The 13,476-nt window shown below is 33.6% G+C and overlaps 1 protein-coding gene across 2 annotated transcripts in view; it reads left to right on the forward strand.

The window, feature by feature from the left end:
- PHACTR2 (phosphatase and actin regulator 2) overlaps positions 1-4,304 on the forward strand; it is a 168,661-nt gene extending 164,357 nt beyond the window's left edge. For both annotated transcript variants that reach the window (XM_044671585.1, XM_044671586.1), the window contains one exon: positions 3,620-4,304. In XM_044671585.1, the coding sequence (XP_044527520.1) occupies positions 3,620-3,635 (16 nt within the window). In that variant the 3' untranslated portion in view covers positions 3,636-4,304. The remainder of the gene's footprint in view (positions 1-3,619) is intronic.
- The last annotated feature ends 9,172 nt before the right edge of the window (positions 4,305-13,476 follow it).

Here is a 13,476-nt window from a genome sequence, read left to right on the forward strand (position 1 = left end):
AGAGAGAGAGAGAGAGAGAGAGAGAGAGAGAGAGAGAGAGAGAGAGAGAGAGAGAGAGAGAGAGAGAGAGATGCTCTCATAGCCAAGAGAAAGAATGGCAGGAGTATCCCACAAGAGAGAATCAAATCCAACACTTGAGTTTGATTAGAGGCTAGTAAAATTCATGATCTTTCAGATGTGCATCCCAACACCATTATGCATTATGAAGATTTACTTCCAGTAATTTCAGCATTTTAAGGCTTTTTAAAAACTCTATAGTGACTATACATCACTATGTCAGAACAGAATTCATTTTGAAGGGCCACCAAGATAAATAAGATTGCCTAAGCAAACAAAATCCACTTCACATTCTAGAACCTGAAAATATTCTCAAACATTTAAAAGTAAACTAGATAAAAGATTAAATTTGAATCAAACATTAAGCTATAAAGCATTTGATGTTTATATCAAATTATAGTCAAAGAGCCATTGGCTTTGTATCTAGAAGGGAATTCGATATTATTTAGACTCACCCCTAATTTTCATGAAAATATAAGGTATTTTCCATCTGAGATATACAGATAACATTAATTATTCTGTAGTTCCTTAAAGTTCATATAAAAAAAGAAGGAATTTCCTAGGGGGAACCCACAAAGAACTGGTAATTTACCTCAGGACCTAGGAATTAAGAAAATTGAAGGTACTATTATAGTAGTCTGTTGGCATGTGCTTCTTATTACATGTACAGTCACTAATTACATGTACCATAAATGCAAGGAATATGTATGTGAATGTTACAAGAGCCTTTATGCTCCCTGAATAGAGATGTTGTTATTGATATTTAGTAGTGCTCTCTTCATGACTACATGGACTATACTATCCATGGGGTTTTCTTGGCAGTGATACTGGACTGGTTTGCTATTTCCTTTTCCAGGCAATTAAGGCAAACATAGGTCAAGTATAAGGTATTTTGCCCAGGACCACGCAATTATTAAGTGTCTAGGGCCAGATTTGAACTTGGGTTTTCCTGACTCCAGGCCTAGTGCTCTGTCCATTGAACTACCTAGCTGATTCCTCTGAATAGAAATAGTCTTGAACTCTATGTAGTAATAATAGTTCACAGTTAAATAACACTTTTAAAGTTTGCAAAGTACTTTGTGATTCTCGCAAGAAAAATGGAAGTTTGACATAGTCAGTAGGGAAGCTTTGGAGCTAGAAAGACCTGGGCTCAAGTCCTACACCTGACACACACTGATTATTTCACTTAATTTGTCAGTTTTCTAGGCAACTCTTTCAGACTCTAGGTTGCAGAGAAGGTGCCAGCCTTCAATGGTCGCTGGAGTTTCCTCACCTGGAAGTTCCTTAAACCAATGAAATCACAGGCCTAGTTCCTATTCCTAGCTTTACAACAACCCTGTAAGGAGGGCTGTTATTGCTGCCCCCATCTTACAGAATGAGAAAACTGTGACTCATCAAATTTAAGTGATTTTTCTGCTCAGGGTCACATAGCAAATATCTGATGGTGTTCTTTTTACTATGCCATATTCTTTCAAATAATGACAACATATATAGATTTATATAGTGCTTTAAAGTTTGCAAAAAAACTATACGTATACTGATCTGATTCTCACAACAACTTTGTGAGGTAACTATTATTATCCCCATTTTGCATATGAAGGAACTGAGGGTCAGAAAGATTGTGGTTTCACTTTGGTCACAAACTATTAAGTGACCAGGGCAAGATTGGAATCTAGGTATTTATTTATAATTCCACATTCAGTATTCTATTCACTTTATTATGCATGCTTCTATCTTAAAGCTAAGTTCTCAAGTGTCAAAAACTGGATTCTTATGTATTTTTATTTAGTATGCTCTAAGTATCTGAATAATTGTACACATCTCTATGCTGAATTATAAAATGTTCATTATTTGCAATAGTCTCATAAGCAGGTCATTTCACAGCTTCTCATGTTAGAATATGCTGTTATAAGCTACCCAGAATTATGAAATAAACACAGAATGTGTGAACTTGCCCTTCAGTATATAATATAACCAGAATGATTCTCTATAAACTTTCAACCAAGTGAAAATGAATTAGTTGCGGTTTAGTTGAATTTACTAAGTAAAGGAAATATGGAGAAAACAAGGCAAGGTATAATCTTATGAAATACTTTTAGATGGTCACTCTGAATGACTTCAGAAAATTGATAGCAATGTCTATATAACCATAAAAATCAGCATAGCATTGTGGATAGAAATTGGTCTAAAATCTAGGAAGGACTATGTTCAAGTCCCATCTCAGAAACAGACTGGATCACGGACCTAGCCAAATCATGTGCTCTAGGAAACTCTCAAAAACTATAAGTTACAAAGAAGGGACAGAGCTGTATTGGTAGAATATGTTTGCTCACCTGGAAATTACCTGTACCAAGGAAATCCAGCTCCAGTTCCTATTCCTGTAGTGTTATAAGGGTTTCCTAACCCTTATTGATTATTGGTACGAGATGGTAATACCAATAATTATGTCCTGTGTGGACAGGCTGTTGGATTTGACTGTTTGAGAAATATGGCTTCTCAGAGCAGCCTAAGAATTCCAGCTCAGCCAGTTATATAAAAAATATATTTTTATTATGGGTAAAAAATACCAATGAAAGGGATAGTAAAAGGAAACAAGTGGGAAAGAAATTCTTATAATATATAAGTCCCTAAACTAAAATTTCTTACTCCAACCACCAAATTCTGATCTTTGTGGATCTCCTTCTTCCCCTAACAGAGTTGAGGCTACTCTCTCTTCCTATTCTGCCTAAATCCCCCAAAACCTTAATACACAAGAGAAATAAGTTAGCTCTCTCTCTCTGACTCTGTGTCTCTCTCTGTCTCTCTCTCCCCGTCCCTGTCTGTCTCTCTCTCTCATAGTTGCAGTTATCTACCTAAAACATTATATGTCATCACTTAGTTTATGATAAACAAGATGAAAACAATAAAAAAACAATTCTCCTTTCAGTAATTTTTTTCTATAGCATTTCCCTGATCCATCAGTTTTAGTAACCTTGTAAAAAAAAAGAAATGTGCTCATCTGGCAGCATCTTTATGAGTCCTGTTTGCTCGTTGTAATCACCAAGATATTTGTCAGTGAAAGTAACATTAGTTTCAGAGGTGGTGGAAGTAGAAGTTACAGAGTAAAGGAAAGGTGGTTTCAAGTTTTTTTTTATTAATATAGGGAAGATTCCTTAGCATATTTGTGGGCAGAAAGAAAGAACCAAATGGAGGAAAGAATGAAGATTTGATAAAAGGGATAGATAATAGATCCAGGAGATGACCTGAAGAGATGGTATTAGAAACATAGGTGGAGGGATACCTCTTCTTCTGAGATAGTGAAAAGGATGAAAGATAGGAGGATAGGCAGACACAGAAGAATTCTGAGGAATAGAAGATGGTAATTGATGGATCTCAAAAAGAATTATTGGTTATGTTTATCTCTAATACAAATCTACCTACAAGCCTACTATAGTTTAATTACAAGGCTTCTAAAAGTCTTTGTAAAACTGAATTTCTGTATTTACTAAGTTCAATGATCCAGATTTGGAATTTTGAAAATTAATATGCATCAAGTACTTAAACTTTATATTTATTCTTCCAGGTTTCATCGCCCCTAATGAAATGCAAGATTATTGTGAATCATTTACTGATAACCTTTGGGGAAAACATTGTTTCCTGAAGACCTGAGATTGCACTGGAATTTGAATGTGTGTGTGTATTGCAGCTTAACCTGTGATTAAAAGAATGGCCCTTTGTTTTATTGGAGAAGAACTCCTCCCTTTTATTGGAGAGCTCTGATATAAGGAAAAAGGGAAAGATATAGTGGTCCTTTTTGTCCAGCAGGTGTTGATGGTAAGAGATACTCTGCTTCAGCCACGACCAACTTACATGGTTAAACAGACTTAGTCATTAGAATTTTGACCAAGGAAGATGGCAGAAGACAATCGTGAGCTTCCTTTTTTTCAGGAATACAAAGTTTTATGGTAATCAAGAAAAATGTGGACTGGGATTATGAGGCACTGGGAATCAAGGTGGAAAATGAAAAGGAAAAAAATAAGTACTTCAGCTTAATAGAAGTCAGACAACTAAGGTTAAAATGTATTTTTTGACATAGGAATTTGTTTGGTAAGAATGATCACCCAAGAAAGGATTTAAAAGTATGACTGCCTAATGATTCCAGTCTGTGTGAGGAAGACTGTTAACATTTCATCATTACTTTTATAAAACACAGTAGTTTTAATTTATTTGGTGTGAGTGAACCCAGTTGCCAGGAATGAGTCTGAGTGTTTTCATACATATTTTTCATAAATGCAAGAGGCTTGCACAGACTCTTAACAAGCATGCTTAAAGAAACTATGTTGCATGCTCAAGTAGCAAAACTAAACATGCTTTACATATTTTTATACTCTTACTCAATGTACCTTCCATGCTGTTAGAATTACAGGGGTGGGAGTAAAGTAGGAAATAATGTGATTCTTTAGGACTGCAACAAGTTTAGAAATAGACTATGTGGTCTTTGTTTCAAGCTATTATTTCAGAAGTGAAAACACCCTTACTATGAAGAAAAGTAATTGACAATCATGATACCATTTTGATACCAAATTAATTTTGAGCCCAAAGTCAAAACTCAAGTGAATTGCAGGTGTCCTGCCTATAATTAGTTTCAAACAAAAATTATCAGGAATTTAGTTTTTATTTATTTATTATTATTAGTTTCAATGCTGCATTATTTGGGATCTTTCAAATGCTGCTACAAAGAAAAATGTGTGGATTAATAAGTACTCAGCAAGAGACTTTAAAACTTCACATAAATTCTGCTAAATTATGTAAAAATGCTTAGTCTCATTTAATAATTTGTAAAATGTATCTGAGTATAGTATTAACTATCAAAGCAAAGTGATCAGTAAAGACTGGAGTATGGGGGGAAAATCTGTTTTTATGTTGGTCAAAGGTGAGGTCAGTATTGTTTACACTAAGGTATTCTCTATTGTCTTACACATTGAGTGTGTGCATTATGTGACTTCTCTTCTCCCAAATACCAGTATCTGTAAAGAGAGGTTTTAATTCTTTTGTTTAAACTTTTTTAAAATGTGTGTAAATACTGTATTATGTTTAATAATAATTTGTATGCCCCCTCTCCTTTTTTTAATACATAAAAAATATTGATGTAAGGCAAGGTCTGAGTAGGGCTTTCTCTTTTCTCTCAGATCTTGAAAGCTAGATATTCCTGAATGTCTTTGGTTCAAAATATTGAAGATTATAATTTTGATTTGAGGAAAGCATGAAATCTGGTAGTTAAATTTAGTTGCCACTATTTATTTTTATTTTCAAGAACAGTTAACTGGAGAGTTCGGAGATAATAGCTCTTTTAAGTTAAAGTAGACTGCACAAATATTTGTTCATGTTCTATGTTTATATGGCATTTTCAGTTGACAGAAGAGTTCAGATTCTATCAGAATCCCATAAATCATTCAGGACCTCTTAGTTCTATAGCAGGAATAACCAGTACTATTTTGTAGCTAATAAAAGTGGGCATCCTTGTTTCATCCCTTGATGTAATGAATTAATAACAGAATCAATCTAGATTCTGAAATACTTTCATTTTATAAGAATTAAACGATGTTGTATTGAGGAAATGATAAAAAAAAAATATGGTCATTCTGCATGTGCAAGTACTTTTGACTTGGTTTTATCAATTTCTATAGCAATTTCCAAACAGCCATAGAAATTAATTCTGGACTAAGAGGTAACAACATGATTTTCTTTCATATCATGTTGTTTTTTCAACTTAAAAAAATACCAAAGAATATATTGTTTAACACTTTTATATGAAGCTTTGCAACCTTAAAAAAAACAAACATGATTACCAATAATCAAGGCCCTATGTAAATATTGAAAGACAGATGTTTATACCAACTTTTCACACAGATGATATGTCATAGAATGTTCATTGTTTGGCTGATAAAGAACTCTTCTTTGTCAGTTGATATGCTACATTAACTAGTTTTTTCTGTCCTATGTTGAAATGCATACAGATTAGGGAAAAGTTAATTGTCTGAGTAAATTACATACTGTATATCATTATAGGCTCAGACTTGGAAATTGTATATAATGTTTAATTGTAGTTGACCATTATGAAGGAAAGCTTAAAGGACTGAAAAGCTCAATCACATGGGTCCTAATTTGGCACTTGTATGACTAAAACCACTGATTATTTTACTAGGGCTTCCTCATGTTAAGTCAAAACAAGAACTACTTACAAGAGCATGTGACCTCATCTAAAATTCCTGCTAATAGCATTTTTATTTCAAATTACTGTACAGCTCTTGGATTTCCAACAATTTCCTTAGGTTGACAGTCTAAATCACTACTGAATGGACCTGGGGCCCAGAACTGGGATGACAGGGGAGAATTGGCTATTCCCTTTAAATTGCATAAAACCTGAACATGGTATTCAATGCTCTTTCTAGAAGAGTAGGAGCCAAAAGAATTTCTAATGAGTTTGATCAGCAAATAAAACACCTAAATTATACCAAATAGGGCACAGCTGGATAGCTCAGTGCATTGAGAGCCAGGCCTAGGGATGGGAGGTCCTAGGTTCAAATCTGGCCTCAGACACTTTCTATCTTGTGACCCTGGGCAAGTCACTTAACCCCCATTGCCTAGCCCTTACCACTCTTCTTCCTTGGAGCCAACACATAGTACTGACTCCAAAATGGAAGGTAGGGGCCCTCAAAATAAATAAATAAATGAATGAATGAATGAATGAATGAATGAATGAATGGATGGATGAATAAATAAATTACACCAAATGAACCCATTTTTAACCAATTAAAATTTTGAGCTTTTATCACTGACATAAAACAGTCATTCCAGAACTATTAACTAGATGTTCATTTTGAACTTTATGGCAGCATGACTAATCTAATTCTTTTTGAAAAGTTTGCAGATCAATATCACTTAAACAGCTGTGTAATAATTTTCTTTAATCAGAAATCCAAGGTGATCACATTAGGACTACTGCTTTCCTTTTGGTTCTTATATTTTATATCTGAACTAATTCTGGTCCCAATTTTCTAAATTCTATTAAATAGCTGAAAAGGCAGAATTTTGATTTATTCAGTACTTGTTGATATTTATGTGAAATTAGAAATATTATTTATATGAAGTATAATACAAAATCTCCCCAATTAACCAGCAGAAATATTTTGGGTACTCAGATAATTCAGGTGAAAAAATGATCAAGCATTAACTCTTTACCTATCAGGATTACCTTTCTATTTTCACAGTCTTTCCTTTTTTTTTGAATGAATGAAAAGTATTAAGTACTTATCATGTGCCAAGCATGTTAATAATATCCATCATCATAGGAAAAACACATAATCTCAACATTAGTTTCAATTCGACTACAGACGAGTATATTGTAAGAAAATAATCAGAAGCACTGAATATACAATAAGAATCACTAAATATTGTAAATAAGAGATAAATTCCCTAAAGAGTTATGGCTCATGAACCTCCTATTAATTCAGTCCTGCATCAGCACTTTTTGTAATAGTGGCTTATAATGAAGATGTGAGCATTAACACTGCATTTTTTAATTTATTGCCACAGTTATCATATGAAGTATTGAGTCATTTTACTTGTTTTGTGGCATTAGATTTATACAGCTACCATAAATTAGCATTATGCTACTGTGTACAGGATAGAAAAATAAAGCAGTGTTTCCCACTTATTAGAATGGTGGATTTTTCTTCCCATTTTCCTCCTTCTTGAAAACCAATTCAAAGCATTTAAAGTTACGATTCTTTAGTTAATGGCAGCATCAGATTTTACACAGTTTAAAATCTTGACCCTAAGCGACATAATCATATTACACGCTGTGTAAAACGTATAGGTCTTTTCTGCCTTTATACACCATGGTCTCAAATTACCCAAATTCAAGTTCTAGGCATGATTATTATCACATTGGAAAAGTCACTAAATTGAGAGACCTAATCCTACTGCTTAAATTGCTCACTTTGGAAAATGAATTAATTCTTTCAGAAGATTAGGTCAACTATTGGGTGCTAAGGAATAACTGAATTTACAATAAATTTTCTTAGTTATATCCTGGTGTCAATTTCAAGCAAAGTCATTCTACTATGAGTTCCTAATGAGAAACCAAGAGATTTTATGGTAGTGTGGTATTATTTTATGGTAGTGTGGTATTTCCTTCTGCAAATCAACTCTTTTTTTTAAAGGTATTTGGGGAATGGGTGTACCATAAGGAATAATTTCAACTAACATGGGATTTAATAGATGTTAAGTCTTATTTTATTTCTTGTCTTGTCTGTAGGCCAGACTTTTGAGTCTGTCTATATGTTATAGGAGACAGATATCCTTTCTTCAAATAACATAGCCCCTATTGTTTCTTCTCTCCTTGTAGTAGCTCTTCTTTGAGTCTTAAAGACTTTCCATTCTTAAAAAGTTCTCCCTCACCTTTTCGCTGCCAAACAGAAATCTCTCTGGTGCCATAGTGTGTAAAAGTGGGGTTGGCAAATATCCTGTATTAAGATAAACATGATTAGTTAGCTCTTTAGTGAGGATCTCTGAGCATCTTACTGAGAGGAACACCCTGAGGAATAAGCAAAAAATTAGGCATTTAGCTGTGTTTTAGTGCCAAATGCTAACACCACCTTATTTCAAAATTATGTCTTATTAGTCAGATTGCCTGCCACTTACCCTGGGATTGTTGACTTGTTTAACAAAAACAATAAAGGGGGTGAGATGGGGAGATGGATAGCATTCCACTTCTGGAAACGGAAACTGCATTTTATTAATTCATCATCATATTTGACCAAGGAAACTACAGCCCATGGGTTCAAAACCCACCACTGAAGCTGTTGGACAGGCCTTTGAGTATTATAAGAAAAGTTACATGGTTGTTTTCCTAATAAGATTTGTAAATATTATATTACATATGAATTGTGGATTAACCATGCACTGAACACACATTGTTAATTTGTCTTAGGTAACAGGTATACATGAAAATCATGCCAAGTTTTACATAGGTAAGACATTAAAATTTGTTTAAAAACAATACTGAAACATGCCCATTCTATTTGCTACCTCTTATTGTAGTAGCAATTTAATGGTAACAGTTTTAAGATTGTTGAGAAAGTTTAGTTTCATCAGTGGCAGAGAAGAATTAGTGATTATCCATCCTTAATTTAATTAAAATGAAAACATTAAATGTATTATTTTAGAGAGAGAGCTATTTGGATTAAAGAAAGTGATTATTGTGAACTTTTAGATGGTGCTTATGAATTTGTTTCTTTCCAAATAGAAAGTGGTATTTTTTCTTTGAGAATAAAAGGAGTCAAAGTGCCACTCCATTCTCAGGCCATTTTTTAGCATATATTTAAAGCCAACATTTGTGTCACTTGCCAATTTTTGGGATTTTTTTTCCTGTACTACATGGTTGTTATGGTTAACAATGTATTCAATATCATTATTAAATTGCTTTGGGAAACTTCACAACTAGATGTGACCTGTGATGGGTTAGTTAGCATAAAAAAAGAATACTAATTTACCCAAGGTAAAAAATATATATAGGTCAACTAAAATCAAGGCACTAATTTTTGTTGTAATTTTCCATTTTCAGTATTTTATTCCATAACTTAAGATTTCCCATGTCTCCAAACTATCCTGCATGAATTTCACCATGTTTATTACCTGATAAAGAAAGCCTAAAACGTCTTGTCATTTATTTTCTTTTTTCAGAGTATATCAGATGTAACAGAAATGTTAAGGAAATATATATCTTTTTGTTATTGCAAACTTTGGTTATAGCAACGAGAATTGTGAGCTGTGATCAATATCCAACAGGCTGATGCTAGATTTCCAGTGATTGATCTGATGCTGTATATTACACAGGTGTGATACCTGTGAATGTAAATAATTGGTGAAAATGACCGTATCTTTTTGGTTCTTGATATGTACTGTACTATAATATGTGTGTGAACATGGAGATACACACATGTATATGTACTCCACTGTTGTAATCTGAAAAAAAAGAATATGTATTATCTTTTTATACAGTACTTGTGTTTGTGGTTTATTATTTAAAAAGCAAAAATGTTTTATCTAGTTGTATAATATTTTAGGATATTTCACTGTGCACAATTCCAAGTGCCTTAGAACATTGTGTAGCTTTCTTAATCATATATATATATATATGTATACATACATATATATATATATATGCATATATGTGTAAAACCGAGAAATTTTACCTCAATAAAACAGTTGGGAAAATCCCCACTGAGTTTCCACAGTGTTTAAGTTGCTTGAGGTAAGAACTCGGAAGGTTTCTATTTATATATTAACAAAGTAATAATGTACCTTAAAGACTTGGTTTATCATTTCCACCCAACTTTCTGAAAAGTGTGAATATATGTTTTTTGTAATGATTTTATTCTTAAAAATCACTGTGCAAGAAATTACAGTTAATGTTAACCAACTAAATTTTAAGATGTTTTTTCTTTAATGGTTATTAAATATTAATATTTCATTTTAGTTGCACTAGACATTATGCAAACATATATAAAAGCAGTTCCTGCTGTGTAGAATTTGTAGGATAGTGAAGCAAAAGTAATATAGTACAACTTCCTCTTTAATTACTTTAAGGAAACTTTGATATTTTGTGGAAATCACTAGAGTATTATAAGAGGATGATTCTGGATTTGTTTTGTCCAGTACAGGATTTGTTCTCAGTGTGTATCCAAAGGGCAATGCTTTTCAACAGTTGTTGATCAGTGACACAAAAAATATCATACCTTTTATAAACAGTGACTTGGGCCCTTCGTGTTTTAAGCACTACCTGTGCACAGGCTTCTTCCTGGCAACTTTTTAGAAAGTGATATTTTTGTTATTGCTGTTGAAGGGTTGTTTATAAGGAAATGTGTAATATGATACAGTAGAATAAAAGAAGTTTGTCCTATACAATGAGAGCCATCTTATTAGCAAGAAAGTTATTTACCATGAAGAAGTATGTAATTTTTGAAAACACTGCACCAAACCTAATCATTAAAAATGTCTACCTAATTTGGTAACCTAACTCCAGGGCATAAGCTCATTTCCTTTCTAGTTATTTCTTGATTTAAAGATTGCTTTGGATGTCTATGTTTGACTCAGTTTTGAATGGCAGTATTGCAAATAACCACATGAAATGAACTTCTCTGGTTTTATATAACTTTTCATTTGCCTTAAAGGAAAATGGCTAGAGTTAATACAAAGTCTTTGGTGCAATTTTGTTGGGTGCAGTTTTATGTATGGTAAAAGGAGATTCCTATAACAAAATCACTGGACTAATAGAGCAAATTGTTTAAAGATTTTTTTTTTTGCACAAACCAACTGTTTCAGGTTTCAGATACAGTAATAGCATTTAATATCTTCAAACAGAATTTTCTCTATAAAGAGTTGTCACTGGTAATCAATTAATTAAAAAGCATTTCTTAAGCACTTACTCTGTGCAAAACATTGTGCTAAGCTCTACTACAAAGAGAAAAAGCAAGATAGACCCTGTTCTCAAAAGGATCATAATTTTCTATTGTGTTACTAGTAGTGTAAACGTGCAGATTTTTTTAATCTTCCAAATTAATACCCCTTTTTATAAGACCCAGGAGGAGGAATTATAGGTTAATTTCTATAATAATATAAATATCTAGGTAAATGGTCCAATCACTGTTTAGAAAGACTGCTTTGGTCAGGGCAATGAGAGACTCTAGACTTAAGAAGTGAAATAATTAGGTGATAGCTGAATTAGTGAATGGAGCTGAAGTAGTTGGTTGGTAACTTTCTACGAGACCAGTGATGACTCACGGTTGGAATCAGGATGTAAACCCAACAGGTAGGCCTAACCTGTTGGTGATGGTATAATGCAATCTGACTGCTTCAAAGTTGTTATAAAACTATTAGATTTATTATAATACTACAACTCACAGGATAGGTATTGGACCAGAGTAAAGGAGTCCCTAATTCTAGTAATCTAGTTTCTCCATCCAAAATTCCACTATGAGCCCTCACAGACTTTCTTCATGGAAATTGAGGCTACTTCAGGTTCTGCCTCTTATCCCTTCCCCACATTCTGGAACCCTTCTTTCAGTTCTGTGTGTATGCCAGCCCTCTTCTACAAAGTCTTTGCACCAGACCTTTGGAAGAGCTCCTACATGTCTCTTTCCTTATTATAAAAGAATGATGTGGTGAATAAGGCATTAGGCTAAAAGTCGAGAAGGCTTCAAAGTTTGCTTTAATAGATATTGTCTGTGTTATCATGGGCAAGTCATTCAACTTCTCTGCTTCAGTTCTCTCATCTATAAAATAAGAGAGTAGGGTTGGACTCAGTGGGCTCGAAGGTTCCTTACATCTCTAAATCTATGAACCTATCATCCATGGAAGAGTATTTTAAGTAATACAGATTTCTGGTATTTAATAGGCTCCAAACTCATTGGTTTTCAGCTCTCTTCTCCAATCCATCTTGCACACTATTACATTGAGAAATTAATTTTACTAAAGCACTTTTGATCATAATATTCCTCTCAACAAAAATTTTACTGAGTACTCACTCATTATTAAATAAAGAGCCCATTTCTTAGCCTGGCATTCAAGATAATACCTCATCTCTTCCTTTACTAATAACATCAATACATCCTCCACATCAACTGAACTGCACTTACCCTCCATCCTCTGAACTCCTACAGCACTTTGTAACTCTTATAGTACTTATAATAAATGCTGACTTAAAACATGGCATAATGGTAAGAGAACTAGACTTGGATCCAAGACCTGGGTCTGAATCTTGGTTCTACTACTTAATGACCTAAATAAATCATTTCACCTTACTGGTTAAGTGGGATTAATCTTTTTCCTATCTATGTGAGAAAGCATTTATACTGTGCGCTATAAGTCTTGAGTGATGCTTGCTATTTTTATTATGGCATTTTATGGCAATATTTTTAAAAATATTTAAGTAATTTAATTTCCAAGTGCATTCACAAAATAAACTTTTACTTTTTATCAAAGGTGTGTCACTAGACAGGAAAACAGCCCAAGCAATGAAATAAGAGCATGTATTTATCAGAGGTCAGAAGGATCTGGAAAGGCTAGACAAAGATTAATTTCCATGCAGTCCTTTAGATGCCAGAATCAGGAAAGGAGGTAAGGAATCTTGGTGAATACCCAAAGACTAAAGAGTAGGCTGATATCAGGGGTCAAGGCAGACAAATGACCAGAAAAAGGCATCCGTTCAAGTTGTCCTTCATCTGCAATCAAATATGGTAAGTATGGATCTGACACATGGTTATGTTTCAGCCAAAAACTCGTTTATGTATTCTTGCCAATATACAAGAACCTGGCTGAAAAATACCAAAACCCTGATTGGGGCTAAGTCTACGGGTAAACTGGTAAGTAGCTGCA

This window comes from Gracilinanus agilis, chromosome 4 (genome assembly GCF_016433145.1).
Source record: "Gracilinanus agilis isolate LMUSP501 chromosome 4, AgileGrace, whole genome shotgun sequence".
In the NCBI taxonomy this organism is placed as follows: domain Eukaryota; kingdom Metazoa; phylum Chordata; class Mammalia; order Didelphimorphia; family Didelphidae; genus Gracilinanus; species Gracilinanus agilis.